This window comes from Cajanus cajan, chromosome 2, assembly GCF_000230855.2.
Source record: "Cajanus cajan strain Asha chromosome 2, NIPB_CcT2T_4, whole genome shotgun sequence".
Taxonomy (NCBI): Eukaryota; Viridiplantae; Streptophyta; class Magnoliopsida; order Fabales; family Fabaceae; genus Cajanus; species Cajanus cajan.
Genome location: NC_138518.1, coordinates 80,673,793 through 80,690,537, shown reverse-complemented (window position 1 = coordinate 80,690,537; position 16,745 = coordinate 80,673,793). Strand labels below are relative to the sequence as shown.

Here is a 16,745-nt window from a genome sequence, read left to right as displayed (position 1 = left end):
AATAAAAAATATATATATTATTACGCATAAATTTTTAAAGAGTGTGATTAATTGATTTTGTAGTTATATAACTAAAGTTTAATCCTGACTTATTATTAATGTAGGTTGTCTTTGAACATTTGAGTATGTATTACTTGAGACATTTTTAAAGTTAATTTATAATACTTTTTTCTATTTACTATATCATCTAATTGGTACTAAATTTTACTAAAATAAAGTTATAAAAAAAAACTAAAAAAGTAAATGTTAATAATTCTTTTTACTTATTTAAATATTTACACATGACATAATATAGAAAAGCTTAATAACATAAAATTGTTATTCTATTATATAGAAGGAAGGGATCAAATGACTTCAAAAATAACTTTTGCTTAAGTTATTCGACTCAATAACTCATAACGTGAGTTAAATTTTAACGATTTAATTATTAAATTAAAAGTTCTTAATATATAGATAAAATTACAAATTTTAAAAACTGTATGATACTTGCTTTTGTTAATTGATAATCGATGAATAATTATAAAAAAAATATTTTATACGATTTAATATAATGGAATATTGTATAATTTTCAAAAATTTTTTAGAATAAACACAAATTATTTAATACAAACATATATGTGTGATTATATGTTGCATAAAAAATAAAATACATAAATAAAATATGAATATAAGATAAATATAGAGATAAAGTCAAAAACAAAATAAATAATAAGATTAAGAACAGAGAAAATAAATAAAAAGAAAAATATGAAAAGAAAAATTGTATCTTGGAAGAAGAAGAAAAAAAACTGTAAGAATTAAATAACTTTAATAATAATGATGGTGACTTTAAAATAAATAAAAGATAAAAAATTAGATTATGAATTTTGTTACAGAATAAAATATCCTCCTTTTATTATAATTTTAGATAGGATATTAGAAAATTTTTATTTTTTAAATTTTAAAAAAATTAAGAGTAAAAATGAAGTCTCAATAATAAAAAAGAAAACTTGATAAAGGCTATTTTGTCTCTCTTTAGTGATTTATTATGCGTTCCGTGACGTGAAGGAGCGCTCTCTCTCACCCCCAACGCACGGTCCTTTTCGCTTCTCCTAGTCTTTCTCTGTCGCCACTCGCAATCTCTTGCAAACGAAGTTTCCTTCCTCAGACTCACCCACCATCACTCCAATCTTCTGGACTCGCGTCCACCATTACCATTTTTACGTCCCCAATCCTAAACAAATAATTACCCTTCCCTTATATAACTTTCTTTCCTTTTTTTTCTTTCTTTCTTTCTTTATTTATTTATTTTCTTGACTTATATATTCATCCAATAAACAATTCATCAATCAGGTTTATTTTACACTCTTATTTTAAGAATTGTAACTCCAAAAACTAAATAAAGATAAATTCTGAATTCTCAATCTGAAATTCCTATATTCTTTAGAGGCTGACTGGTAGGTACGTTGTGGCGATGTTTCTTCATCAATCAATAATCACCAGCAACATAATCACCTTAGATTAGAGTTCTTAGTGCTACTTCTTATTCCTCCTATATTGTTGCTTCGCTCCAATTTCTAGGGTTTATCACATAATATCAAATTAAATATATGTTATTAAATTGAATGGCCGGCGCCGGCGACCTAGATGCTGATGCGGTGCTCAGCGACGTCGAGGACGACGCCGGAGATCCCACTCCGATCGCTAAACCTCCCTCGCCGGAAGATGTCTCCGTTGAGAAACTCCGGGAGGTTATGGAAGAACTCGATCGCGAGCGACAAGCGCGCGTTGCCGCGGAGAATGCCAAGTCCGAATTGCAGGTTTCGTTCAACCGGTTGAAGGCTTTGGCACACGAGGCAATAAAGAAGCGCGACGATTTCGGGCGTCAGCGCGACGACGCTGTTCGGGAGAAGGAGGAGACGGCAAAGCGATTGGAAGAAACGACAAAGCATTTGGAAGAAACGGCAAAGGAACGTGACGCACTGCGATCGGAGATTGGGAATTCGAGCCACATGCTCGTCACCGGCATGGAGAAGATCTCGGCGAAGGTCAGCAGTTTCGCCGGCAACGCGCTGCCCTTGCCGCGGTCGCAGAAATACACCGGCATGGCGGCGGCGGCTTATGGCGTCATCAAGCGCGCGAATGAGATTGTGGAAGAGCTTTTGAAACAGAATGAAGCGACTGTCAAGGCTAGGAACGAGGCGAGAGAGCAGATGGAGCAGCGGAATTACGAGATTGCTATTGAGGTTTCTCAGCTTGAGGCCACGATCAGTGGCTTGAGGGATGAGGTTGCGAAGAAGGTTTCTGAAGTTGAGGGTTTGGAGAAGGATTTGGCTGTTAGGGATCAGAAGTTGAATGTTGTTTCGGAGAATTTGAGTAAGGGGGAAAATGAGGCTTTGCAGTTGAGGGAGTTTGTTGGTGAGTGCGAGGACAAGTTGAGTAAGTTGGAATCTCGGATGGAAGCTCAAAGGCCTTTGTTGATTGATCAGTTGAGTTTTGTTTCCAAAATTCATAACCAGATTTGCAATGTTGTTAAGATACTTGATGATGGTGGCACCTCGGAGCTGTCTGAATCGTTGTTTGTCCCGCAAGAAACGGACGTTGAGGAGAATATACGTGCCTCTTTGGCTGGTATGGAGTCCATATATGAGTTGACTAAGGTTGTTGTTCAGAAAGCAAAAGATGTGGTTGAGGAGAAGAATCACGAGATCAAGAGTTTAGATGAGACGGTGAATCGGTTAGTTAAAGAGAAGGATCAAATTGGTTCCTTGCTTAGGAGTGCCTTGTCTAAGAGGATGGCAATCGATCCATCCTCTAGAAAGAGTGAGTTGTTTCAAGCAGCAGAGAATGGGTTGAGGGAGGCTGGGATAGATTTCAAATTTAGTAAACTTATTGGAGATGGAAAGGTTGCGGATTCAAATGAGAAGTCGGATAGAGCGGAGAAAGAAGAGGAAGATGAAATATACTCATTGGTTAAGCATTTGTTTCTCTCTCCAGTTTTTAATGAAACTTGAAGTTTTCATCTTATTTTGCATATTGAAGAACCCTTGATGAATTCTTTGTGCAGGCTGGTGCTTTGGAGGATGTAGTTAAAGCATCTCAGCTTGAGATCATTGAGCTGCAGCATACTGTGGATGAATTAAGGTACTTATTATCAGAATCAAATGCACAGATTTTTGTTATTTGTCTAGTTTAAATTTTGATAAATGAAAATCATACTCCTCAATCTTCATTACTATTGGCTGAAGAACTTGTCTATTTGCAATGTCTAGTTGTGTTGACATCATAACTTTTCTTCTTTGCATATTGCTTCACTCCATTAAGGGCAGAGTTAAGCTTACTTAAGCAGCATATAGAAGCTCAGGCCAAGGAGCTTGACCATAGAATGCATCGGATAGAGGAACTTGAAGAGAAGGAGAGAGTGGCAAATGAAAATGTAAGCTTAATTATGTTTTATTTAAGTTTACTTTGATCTTAATGCCTTAACTGTGGACAGTTTGATCTTATGTTTGTATATTGTAGAACCTAGAATTTGTTGTGATTCCCTAAGGTGTGTAATTTTTAAGGAACATATGATTGTTTATACTTCTCTGTCTCAAAGTATCTATCAACTTGGCCTGTTTGTATTGTAGATTGAGGGGTTAATGACAGACATTGCTGCTGCTGAAGAAGAAATTAACAGATGGAAAGTAGCAGCAGAGCAAGAAGCTGCTGCAGGCACAGGTGTCGAACAAGAATTTGTGGCACAGGTATTCTATCTATTACAATTTTGTTGTTGACAAATGTGCTATATTTGGAGGATACAACAACAACAAAAGCCTTATCCCAAGCCTGTGTAAAGGAGGAGGGTTGTGTAAATTGTGTTAGCAATCAATGTAAAACTTGTAGATATACCAAATATTTGGAGGTTGTGACTGCAAAAAGAAAACAAGTTCTGCCCAAAGATTTTAATACATTTAATATTTAATTTATGATTTTTTCAAAGTCCGACTTTGAATATGCAGTAGTGGTGAATTGAGGAGTTTGAAATTTGCAGTTACTGCCCAAAGAAAAAAGCCAGTTTGTTGTTTTGCTGTTGAAAAATCAATCTAGCACTTCCCAATGAAAAACACATGTTCCAATGTAAATTTATGACCCGGATTAATTTGGATGCACATTCTGATTATAATAATTAGTTTGACATTAATTTTATCAAAATCAATTTTCCTCAACTTTGAAACAAATAATGGTTACTAGTGGTCAACTGGTTATTAACTATCTCAAAAACTTAAGCTATTTGGGTTGAAGCAAACCAATGGTTTTATATCTAACAGCTTCCCTCAGAACCCTGTGCTATGTGTTTTTGTGTGTGTGAGGGGGGTTGCTCACTGATGGGAATCTCAAGGAAAAGTGCTTAACCGATCATGTGAACGGCAGTTGTTACTTTGTTGTGACCAAATACCGTTAGTTGTTCAGGCTGTTAGAACCATTGTAAATGGTACCTGTTGAGTTTTTAGGGGGTTATCAGGTTCTTATGTGTATAAAATAAGTATAGGCAAGCTAATTTCTGACCAATAAGAACAGTTCATGAGGATGTAGCTGGAGCGGAAGTCCCCTAGATTCTTCTGTTCCTCCATTGTCTCTCCTTTCTGCACTTAATGCCTCTGATACCCAAGAGCTATCCCTCACTTACCTTGTTCTTAAATTTAAAATTTTATTTAGAATAATGGGGTCATGGACAACAAAAACCAAAATCAAGACCCCATGGCCATAAATGTGTTATTACCGTGTAGTGAATTAATTATACCAATTCCCAAGAACTTAAGGGGCTGTTTGATTTGATATGACACTTTCTATTTGAATTGTAATTATTAAAATGTTGTCTTATTTTCACTTTGTTTCCTGATTTCTCAAATCCAACAGGCCCAAGTTTTTTAGGTTAAAGTACAGGAACGCTTTTATATCTACCACTAGTGACATCTTGTTTCCATGGATTCCTTTACCAGAAATATCTTTCATGCATTCATTGTCTGATACTTTCTTTGCACTCTAGTCTGTAGCATTAAGGTCTCGCTGAAAAATTAATTGTTGTAACTACAGCAAGTTAATATGTTGAGATCATGGAAAGCCACCTATTGGTGGTATTTTTTTCTTCACTACTGTGTTTTCATTGAATATTCCTAATCATAATTGCTGTCATCAAATCTGCAGTTGTCAGCACTTAAGCAGGAACTTGAAGAGGCAAAGCAATCCATGTTAGAATCAGAGAAGAAACTAAAATTCAAAGAGGAGACAGCAGCTGCTGCCATGGCAGCCAGAGATGCAGCAGAAAAGTCTCTTAAGTTAGCAGACATGAGGTCGTCTAGACTAAGAGATAGAGTTGAGGAGCTTACTCATCAGCTAGAAGAGTTAGAGAACAGGGAAGATTCAAGGAGCCGAAACCGGCCTAGATATGTGTGTTGGCCATGGCAGTGGCTCGGCATGGACTTCGTTGGATTTCAGCAGCGACCTGATACACAGCAGGAGGCTTCTAACGAAATGGAACTTTCCGAGCCCCTGTTATAATTGGACTTTTTCTTTTTCTTTTCTTTTGTGTATTTATGTTGATTTCTTCAAATTTGTGTTACAAAGTTGTAGTTTATAGCATTAACACGTTCCACCATCTCTTAAAATGCAGCCATGGTGGTTATTGGTTGAGAGCATTAGGCCCCTGTAAAGTGAAAAAGTCTCTGGAAGTATACAAGTGAGGGTGTGATCACTCTTGAATCAAAGTAGGCTAGGTTCCCCAGTCACTTTAATTATAATTGACCTAAAGTGCATCTTCACTTATTCACTTTAGAGGTTTTCTCACTTCAGATGAGCTGTTTTCCTGCATTCATGTTGCAGCTGCTTCTGGCTTCAGTAACTTTTTATTGCAATTAGCTTGTTTTGTACGATCATTTCATGAAAGCAATCAACGAATACACTCTGATTTTACACTCACGGAAAAGTCTAGATATGATTGTTCAATGTAAGAATTTATACATGTCCACGGAAAGGTGTGTAACTCTAGTTTGTGTATGTGCTCAATATGTTACATTCTTTTTGGATTGGTGCCTAATTGCCAATTGAGTTATAGCTTCTGTAAGCCAAATTTTTCCATTGACCAAATAGGTTTTTAAGAGATCTATGGATCCGTCAACCTCTTCCTGGCAAGGCTATATTGGAACAGGTGGAACAAGTAGGTCAGTCATCCACACCCTGTCAAATCTCTGGAAACTAGTGCGGTTTCAACGTCATTGAACGATATTCAATTGTCGATCTAACTTTTTGTTTTATTGTAAACAGATTTCATACAATTTTACTGATAAAATTATGATTTTTTTTACCTGAATTTTACTTTCATTTCAAATAGATACAGACATTTTATTTTGTAGGCGAAGGTTTTCTAACTATTGTTCTAAAGAGACTGCATTAAGGGGTGTTCCTCAATCAAATTAGATCTTCACTCAATCATGTACTTTGATGACTTCAGATATGAAGAAATCTGGCCATACATCTATGTCTATAATTATAATAAAAGATATTAAGCTTTTTGTGTAATTTTACTTTTATAATTACTTTTACTAATTATAATTTTTTATTTTTTTAAATTTTACTCCATAATCATTTAATTTTTAATAATCATTTACTTTATATATAATTTTTATTATTTATTAGTATTTAAAATAATTTATAGAAGTACGAAGTACTTCTATTCATTGACAATTATAACTAAAATGGGACCTAAGATAAAAGAAATTAAGAAATGATGTGAATAATCTTGTAATCTTGTCTACATAAGTACCATATAAAGTTTTGATGGGACCAATTGTCACCTGCAAAAAGTTAAGTTGGGATGGTCATGTAATATGTAATTGGGAAGTTATAAGAAAATAGATGTTAAACAATAATTTAGGGCATAGATTATAATATTAAGTATAATTAACGAGTCATAATACCACAAATATGTACGGGCCGGGCTGGTAACATGAGGATCAAGTGAGATAACCCAAAATTAGGTCTTTCAAAAAAGATATTTTACAACTTAAATTTTGCTTGACTAGAAGTAAGTTTTTTTTTTAGTTTTTTTTATAAGGGTATTTGTGATTCGGTTTCAATTAATTTTATCTGAAAAGTCACCCAATTTAAATGAAAAAAATAAATCAGTTTGATTTAGATTAGATTGAATATCATATCAAATCTTCTTCTTTTTCTGATAAAATTTTACTCCATTTAATTTAAAAACAATTTTGGATTGAATAGAATGATTCAATTTTTATTTTTATTTTAATTATTTTTAATACTAGAATAACATGTTAACACTTTTTTATTTGATAGTGAAATATAACATCTTTTTACTAGATTAACACCTATAAAATTAAAGTAATATCTTCAATTACAATCTTCAAAATGAATATTGAATCTCAATCCTTAATTATGAAATACAAATGTCAAACTACTTAAACTAATAACTTTTGTTACATGTCAACACTTTTCAAATAACATAATTTTTCCTTTCTTTTATTTTTTATAGTCTAATTATATTTTAAATGTCTAATGATAGTTAAATATCTCTCACAAGTGATTACTAGTAGTTCACAAAGTTATTGAAATATCTAATAATAGTTGTGTTAAAAGTAATTAATTGTCTGATGGAAGCCACGTAGTTTAAAATTGTTTTCAAGTTGCTGGGAGCTCAACGTTAAACACTCACCCCACCCATCTCAAGTCCCAACGCAACACAAGGGTGTGTTGCTCGTGTTCGTATAGATCTTGTTGTGAACTTGTAGCGGTGGCCAACGCATGATGGTGGACATTAATTAAACTTGGAGCATGTTATACGCAGCCTCTTCTTCGCTGTCCAATTTGTTACGATGAAAAATTGAAAATGTAATGTATAAGCATTTCACTTTTTAGGACAAATCTTGGACCAGCCGTCCGTCCATGTATGATAAATACGATAAAATTTGTGAGGCCATTAGCAACATGTCACATTAAAGCCACGCATCCTAGAAAAACTATTACTACTTAATAATAGTATGAGCTAAAATGTTAAGGATGTTATTAGTTTATAATAATCTCTAATTATTCTCGTTAAGAAAAAAATAAGATACAAATTTGTGGTTTAACAAAATTAAATGTAGCGGGGGGTAAAAAGAAAAAGGCTAACCTTCAAAGATGTTATTTTCAGGGGAAGAGGCAAATTAGTAAGATGAAAACCCCCCAGTTTTGAAGGACTAAAAAAGAATACGATGACATACAGTAGCATCTGTGGTGATAAAATATAGCTTCAGCGTTTCGTTCTGCATTTCTTTTTGAGCAAAATTCCGTCAGGGGGGCGTGTTAGCATGACGCTGCAACGGCCATAGAGATTATATGAATACCTCAAGATGCTTCCCAATTTGGACCTTGCACGGAAAACTCCTCTGACTTCAAGCAAAACGCCATTGCTTTCCATTTGCTTAACAAGGCGCTGGCTCTCTCTTAATGGCAGCTGAACTTGACTAGAGACCATGTGGATGTTTGCAAACCTTGATTGAAGCCTTGCAGCCGAAAAGGGCTCAACATATTGAGTGGCAATGAGGGTACTTCCATAGTAGAGATAGATGATCACGGAGCTGAAGTCCACGTGTACCTTCTTGTTTGGATTTGTGAAGTTAGCAAGCATGGTTAGATCAGCATTGAGTAGATATCCAAGGTCAAGGTATGCAGCATTTAAGGTGACACTAGAGACATCAAAATGAGGACTTTGGGGACGAAAAATGAAGTACACTATAAGGACTATTAAACCTCCTATGATTATGACAAGCCAGAATATTACACACAAGCAAGCAGCTAACCATGTTAAGGTATGAGACTTTTTATCTTCAGGCAACTTTATACCGTGGTGGGGGTGGTGATCATGGCGTGGCCGGTGCCGAGGCTCGAGAGGATAGTCAGGTAGTGGCTGCGCTGGAGTGCCAGCAGCCAAGGGTGGTGGCTCTTGAAAATTTACCTTAGCAGATTTCGGTGGCCGGAAACCTTGGCTTGTTGGCTGTTTACGTGGACTTCTTTGCTGCGATTTTCCGCGGTGTGGCTCTTGCAGTATAGGTGGTGTGTGTGAATGATGTTCTGGCGCATGTTGCAGTGGAACATGGTCTTCATGACGTACTCGTAATGGAACACGATCTTCATGATGGCGTGGCGACACATCTGGTATAGGTGCAGCTCCATGTGTGGATGGTTGGCCACGGCGTTTGTGGCGTGGCGGCACATCTGGTGTAGGTGCAGCTCCATGTGTGGATGGTTGGCCACGGTGTTTGTGGCGTGGCGACACATCTGGTATAGGTGCAGCTCCATGTGTTGATGGTTGGCCACGGTGTTTGTGGCGTGGTGGCACAAATGGAATATGTTGTTGCTCAGTATCATGATCTACGTATTCAGGCCGTGATGATCTAGTAAAATGAGGGTTGGTCTCTCGGCGAGACATGGTGATTGTGGAAAAATGTAAGAGGATAATGAAAAGGAGTACTATGAGAATGCTATTAAGCTAATGGTAACGGGGACAAATCAAGCCTAAAACAAAAATTAAAGTATATAAAGGGAATGGGAATGACTTCATGAGAACTTCAAGGATGATTCATATAAAGGAAAAGAATCAAACATAAGCCACTTATGTGGGGCAAAATGTTTCTATTCTTTATTTTAAATATTAACACCCGATGCCAGTTTTTCAAACAGAAAGTGATCATGCATCACTTATGGTTGCCATGTTTAGGTCAAGCCTCGAGTGAAATTTAGTATTGAGCTGCTGAGCTTATTATTGTCCTATAATATAGAGAATTTGAATTCACATTAGAGAACAGGACCTGGTGTGAATTTACAGGTGACAGGGATTCTTGGACTATGAAGATTTTAAAATTGATTGTAAAATTCCCTTAAAATTGTAAAGGTTACCAAAAAGACCTGATCAAGTGAGGCGAAAACACACACATTGTAACTCTCTAGCACTTTCAGTTTCTTCTACCACAATTAACATGCACACAGACAGACTGCGGAAGATACCTTTCCCCTACTTTGTCCAAAATACGTGGACCCCAAACACAGACTGCAAATTCGAGCACACTAAAATGTTTAGAACAGCCGACTCAAGAGAGGAATTCGTTATGAGTCAACATTCGATCAATATTTTAAGCAATAAATAAATAAACCAACGTGTTAAAAATAAGAACAGCCTTGACATGCACATCTCATCACAAAGAGGTAAGTATATGAAGAAGAAAAAAATGGAAGCTATATGCCCACGATCAGTGGAGTACAGCATAACAAACTCATTTTATCGGTGAAAGCTTATATTGCATTGATGAACTTCATATGCTTAGGCATTTTTAAAAATTTTACGGCATTGAACTGCGACGGGATAAATCATATTAAAAGACATCTCGCCTGATAGACTACATGAGAAAGTGAGTTCCAGTTACTCACTAAGCAAAGACGATGGGGAAAAAAAAAAAGAAAAGAAAAAGACGTAAATATAAATCCTTACAAATTACCTTCATATTCAAGGGATGCAGGAATTGGAATTATCCACTTGAAATCATTAATTTAGAACGAAATTGGCACCTTGAGAATTTAAAAATAGCATTATAGCATCATTAGATCAATTCAAATCTCTATTAAGAGAAAAACAAGTAAAGAAACCAATTGAAAATCAAACAGAAGCAGGAATTTGATTCAGAGTGATATATCCCCGTTTTTTTACTGCAATAAGGAGAATAACCTAGTTAAAAAGAGGAGAGAAAAAAAAGTGTCTAAGGCTGTAAAAAACTTATGCAAGTTGAAGTTTTTAATTATACAGAATGTTAGTAGATTAATTAGTGTTTACTTCACTAGAAAAACAACAACAACAAAGCCTTATCCAACTAGGTGAGGATTTGTTGTTGTTCTGCTGGTGATGTAACCGTAAATACATAATTAATTACAAGTTCAAGTTGTGGAATCTGCCTCGTGCAAATGCTATAATAAATTACGCCACTAGCACAGAATGAAAAAGGTTCACTAGTTCAAGTTGTGGAATCCGCCTTTTGCAAATGCAAGATGACACTGCCTTATGATAGACCCACGATGGGTCTAACCCTTCCCTGGAATGCAAGATAAGGCTGCCTATGATAGAGCCATGATGTGTCCAACCTTCCCTGGACCCAATCACGGCAGACGCTATGTAGCACCAGCCACCAGGTTGTGCTAGTTTCTTATGAGTCCCCCCAATTCTATCTCTTTTAATCGGAAATCACATTAACGAATCAAAATTCAAAAGATACTTATCAAATTCAAAACCTTGAAAAACATAAACATGAAATCATAGAATTCAAATTGTAACATGGATATAGTACCGGAACCAGGTATTGATACATAAGATGAACCTAGCCATACCCCAAGCCACACCTAGTCAAATTAGAGTCATAGCTGCTTACCTATTTCTTTAAAGAAAAATTTACAAGTGCTCGTTCATACCCAATGAGTACCCATATCCATTATGAGTACAACTTAGAAAATGAAGTACCCATGCTTCAAATGTAAAGTATCTTAAAAGAAGAAATTACAACCGAATGGAGACATGATTTGAATATTCTTTAGAAGTCCAACATTTAAGCACTGGAAGTCATGAAAGTATGGATTCCGAATGCAAAGTATCTAAAGAGTTAAAAAAATCCAACTGAACAGACTGAATTTAGCAACTCAACAACAAGCCTGCAACTCAAGAAATGCGGGAAGAAACATTCTTACACTTGAGAATTTACAGGGAAAAAGATACATTGTTTCATCTATAATTTGTCATAAAATTTTATGTCCATAAACCAATCCTTTGATTATTCCTGGTCTAATGATGTTCAATACTGGAGGAAAAAATATATTTCTTCTTCTGATATCCTATACTCAGGCAAGTTGATGTCCAATTTCATTTTGATGCCCTGAGATCACATTGGAAATGGATTTTCAATATAGGCTGAGATCATATAGGAAGTGGATTCTCAACATAGGCTAGGTTAAGAGTTTCTAAAATTTGTGTAATAATATGTATGGATGAAGAACTTGAGATACCACATGTTGGACAAATATTTATTATTGAAATGAAAATCTTTGAGAAATACACAGTGAAGAGAGTGAGTGAATGAATGAAAAAAGGATTTGTAACCCAGTCTCAATACTGCACTTCTCCAAAATATTTCTAATATATAGCAGTTTCAAAACTAATTTCCTAATACAGCTTATTTTCTGACATTTAGCCACCAACATGGCATTTACTTAATTTCCCAAAAAAAATATATATATATATATATACACACACTCCAGAAGTTGCTTGGACGGTGGACCCCAGATGATTCACTTATATTTGGGAATCATTAAGAATCCAGACACGTGTCCTTCACCTGAACTTTCTTTTTGCCGTCCTTTCTGTTTCTTCTCCGATTTTCTATTAAACCAGATTCTGCAAATTGCTTTCTGTGCTGGTTGTAGTTGTTCTTCAGATACTCCTATCCTGCTCCAAGGTGCACCATTGTCTAGGATAGAATCTATTGGCAAGGATAAACATTTATTTTCAAAATTTACAGCATTATATATTGGCATGCAATGGACCAGGGTACATTAATATCATTATATAAAGATAACGAGTAAGAAACCTATTTGTTTCACAGACATGTTAGTGGTTTGGGTTTGATACCATGCATCCCCCCCCCCCCCCCCGCCCCCACCCTTTCTCAAAACAAAAATATGTAGTCAAAGTTGCAGTGAAACCATGTTCTATTCTAACTCCTTAGGTTCAATGCAACAACGAGAATCCACATCACTGACACTATCTAACTGAATGGAAGTATGAAACTACTGTAAAAAGTGTTATTTTAACATAAGATTCTCCATCCTGCATAAATGCACTATAAACTAGTCAAACAACAACAGTGAAACACTATGCAACCTTTAAATGATTCATAAATCAATTTTTTTTTATTTGTTTTGTTTCATATTGGAGTTGGCAAGGGCAAAAGAGAACAAAATTATATTGAATATAATTAAAGAATGCAAGGACATTAAAGGAGTAGAAACATACTTTAGATAAATGTAATGATCACGGTGACATTTCTTTAGAGAAGCTTGAAGTTCCATACTGCAGAATGCTGATACAGGCAGAAGCGCCACAATTCACCAGAATATAATGCTATAAAGGTCAGACAAGTTGAATTTTATAACAGTATTATCCTTCAAATATGTATTCTTGTATGCTAATCCAAATTCCAGAGGCCATACATAATTTATTCCAGCATCACACAGTCTTCGGAATATAATAAATTTGAATCTTGAAATGTAACAAGGCTACCTAGTGAATCTTGTCTTTTCCACATCCACAATTCTGCACTGAGTTACATATGTCTAAACATATAGACAAATAATAAACCAATGATCTGTTGATAAAGGTTCCAGAATGCTTGTGTTATGAAACCTGAGTTTATTGTTCAAAAATTTGCAAGGATAGGCAGCAAGGAACTAGGTGTAAGTCACACTAAGGTGAGATCACCAATGAATGCATATCTTCATAGCTCAAACTATGCTCTGTACCCACAAACTTGATCTTGATGAAACAAGACATATTTTACCAGCATTAAAGAGTTGTTATCCCATAAAGGGTGGTATACTTTTATAAATAGTTAGAACCATAAAAAGACATAACTTGTTCACCATTGACGTTTCTGCTATGCAAGGCTGGACATGAGTCAATCTGAATTGAGCCACCACTGGTCAAAGATTTACTCAAATAGCATAAGACTAACTCAAAGCCACCCTATATATGAACTCGGAAGAAACACCAATTAGAATTTAAGTTGGCAGCCGAACTGATTCCAATCAAATCATCAATTACTGATATTAGTTGTGCTGGGTGAGAAACAAATCCATAGCTCTCCATGTATAACAATGTGGCTCAAATGTAAATGAATGCTCTATTGTATTGACAAATAAAATCTGCCATGTGAGTCTGTTGACAATATGAAACAAAACTTGGATACCATTCTTCCATTGGTAGCAAGAAACCATTCAAGCACTGCCCTCATTATGGATCCTTTACAAGAAGGTGGCCTGTGAATTAGTAGTATGTTATAGAGCACATAAGTATATAGGAGCACAGAGACACAGGGTTATGGAATGGCACCATGAGCATCATAAAAATAGGACAAACCTATTTACAGGTGTCATTACCTGCAGAAAACGTTAAGGTCAGGTTGGCTAAGCTTTTGTGCATTATACCCGGAGAAAACTTTTTGAGTCAGGTTTCCCATTCGTAAGAAAGGCTTGATGAATTTAAGAGGATCACAACACGAACTAGTGTGTTCATGGGCCATCACTTGATTGAATGGCATTGACTAGAGTCTCAGAAAGATGTCTATCAAGTGTAAAGCCTTTCTCCATCATCTGATCCCAAACCCTACAGGCCAGTGAAAGCCTTTTCTCTCTTATAAGCCCTCCAACTATCAACTTGAAAGTTACCTCATCAGGGTACAACGCTTTTCTCTGCATTTCATCATATAGACTCATGGCATCCATAACTCTGGAAGCCTTGCAAAACCCATTCACAAGTGCATTGTACGATATGACATCTGGATTTACCCCATTCTCCACCATGTCACGAAAAACACTATGAGCCATATCAACCTTCCCAACCTTGCATAGATGATCAACTATTGCCGTATAGAATATTCGATCAGGAAGAATACCCATCCTTGTCATCTGATCAAGCAGCTTCTTAACCACTTGCGTACTCCCTTCTCTCAAAAACGCATCTATAAGTATATTGAACGTCACCATGTCCGGCCTAATCCCCTTCCCACACATCTCCTCAAACAGCTCGTAACCCCTCCTAGTCCGGCGCCTCTTACAAAACGCCGTGATAACAGTATTATACGAAACAACATCACACACCCCTCTGGCCTGCATCCTCTCCACCATCATCAAATAAGCCCTATCCACCATATTCGCCTTGCAAAAACCCTTCAACAGCTCATTATAGCTATACAAATCCGGCTCCACCCCGCTCCGCTCCATCGTCTCCACCAACCTCACCGCCTCGTCCACCATCCCCTCATCACAACAATAATTTAACAGTATGTTATAAGTAACCAAATCCGGCACACACCCATTGCCACTCATAAAAGCCTTAATCTTCAAGGCCTTATCAACCCTCCCCATCCTACAAAACCCGTCGATCAAAGCATTATAAACCAAGCTATTAACCTTCACCCCACCCTTGATCACCCCAACAACAAGCTCATAAGCCAAATCCACGCGCCCCCCGCCGCACAACCCGACGACAAGAGCAACACACGCTTTACAATCGGGACTCAAGCCTTGGTCAATCAAACGACGCCAAACCCTAGCGGCCTCGTCGAAGCGTTTCGCTTTGCACAAGGCGTGGACGACGATGGTGTAGGAAACGACGTCGGGGTCTCTTCCCTTGGAAGGCATGGAGTTTAAGAGCTCGAGAGCGGTTTCTAAGCGATTTTGGTGACATAAGAGGTTGAGGTAAGCGTTGAAGGCCCAAATATCGGGGACGAAGCCCAAGGCGTCCATGTCGAGGAGGAGGTCGTGGATGAGGGGGAGGTTGTGGGCGGAGCAGAGAGCGCAGATGAAGCGGGAGTAGGTGAGGGGGAGGAGGGAGAAGCCGCGAGGGATGACGTGGCGGCGGTAGTAGTGGTGGGCGAGGTGGAGGCGGGAATGGCGGATGAGGACGCCGATGAAGCGGTTGTAATCGACGCTGAAGACGCGGCATTCTGCTTGGGTCATTTTGTCGAACAGGTGGATGGCTTGGTTGATGAGACCGGCTTTGACTAAGTTGGATATGTGAGAGCGGTAGGCGAGGCGGTGTGCGCCAATGCTGCTCTGATACATATCACGCACTTCCAATTTCCTCATTCATTCAATTCAACTCTGCATCTCTCTCTATCCTACTAACCTTCATTCCGCTCCGTCAGTTATATAATCAATGCACTCGCCCCAACAAAAGCTATATAGACCCACACCTCTCTCTGTTCCTTTTACTTTGTCACACTGCTTGTTTGTTTTGTTTCTCTTGTGACTCCGTCTGCAACCGGAGGGAAGGCTGGGAACTGGGAAGAGAAAGCCTTGTTTGATTCTAGGAAACCATTCAGCGCCTTATTGGGCTTCCAGGTTTTCGGCCTTATTGGGTTGGGTTGGATTAGTATAGTTGCACCAATCCAAAATAAAATATATGTTTATTTAAATTTTTTTATTTTCTTTTTTGTAATTGTACAACATTTTTAAAATATCTTTTTTAATTTTTATTCTATTTTAAAAAATAAAATATTAAAAATATGTTTATTTAAACTATTTTAAAATATATATATATATATATATAATGTCTTTATTATACATATATACATATATAACAATTTTATTAATAAAAATATATTTATATTGCTATAAATTAACTATGTATATACATATACAAAACTTTTTCACTTATATTTATTAATAAGTTTTAGAAAATATATGTAAGACATTTATATGTTTTTGTACTTATAACCACTTCACATGTTTAGAGAAAAAAAAAATCATAATAAATTAACTTGCGTAAATAGTAAAAAGACGATGGAATGATGAAATCCAAAAAGAAAAGAAAATGTGTGCAATTACGATTTATGTCATTCAGTTTTCAATTTTTTGAAAATTAATTTTTTGTTTTTAATTTTGGTTTTATTTTAATAAATTCCATAGGAAAT

General features: G+C 36.5%; 2 protein-coding genes across 3 annotated transcripts; one reads left to right on the top strand and one right to left on the bottom strand.

The window, feature by feature from the left end:
* The first annotated feature begins 1,043 nt into the window (after positions 1 to 1,043).
* Positions 1,044 to 5,832, top strand: LOC109799408 (paramyosin). Its single transcript, XM_020359959.3, has 5 exons — positions 1,044 to 2,951; positions 3,047 to 3,123; positions 3,304 to 3,415; positions 3,612 to 3,728; positions 5,170 to 5,832. Exons 1-5 carry the CDS (start codon positions 1,605 to 1,607, stop codon positions 5,521 to 5,523), a joined length of 2,007 nt encoding a protein of 668 aa, XP_020215548.1. The 5' UTR covers positions 1,044 to 1,604; the 3' UTR covers positions 5,524 to 5,832.
* A 6,234-nt stretch (positions 5,833 to 12,066) lies between these two features.
* Positions 12,067 to 16,154, bottom strand: LOC109799766 (Pentatricopeptide repeat (PPR-like) superfamily protein). 2 transcript variants are annotated; one of them, XM_020360389.3, is made up of 3 exons: positions 14,209 to 16,154; positions 13,067 to 14,088; positions 12,067 to 12,533 (listed from the first exon to the last, which is right to left on the bottom strand). In XM_020360389.3, the coding sequence occupies exon 1, from the start codon at positions 15,916 to 15,918 to the stop codon at positions 14,341 to 14,343; it is 1,578 nt and encodes a 525-aa protein (XP_020215978.1). In that variant the 5' UTR covers positions 15,919 to 16,154; the 3' UTR covers positions 12,067 to 12,533; positions 13,067 to 14,088; positions 14,209 to 14,340. The 2 variants fall into 2 exon arrangements, with proteins under 2 accessions (XP_020215978.1, XP_020215977.1); XM_020360388.3 differs by having other exon boundaries at positions 13,067 to 16,154.
* Between the last annotated feature and the right edge of the window lie 591 nt (positions 16,155 to 16,745).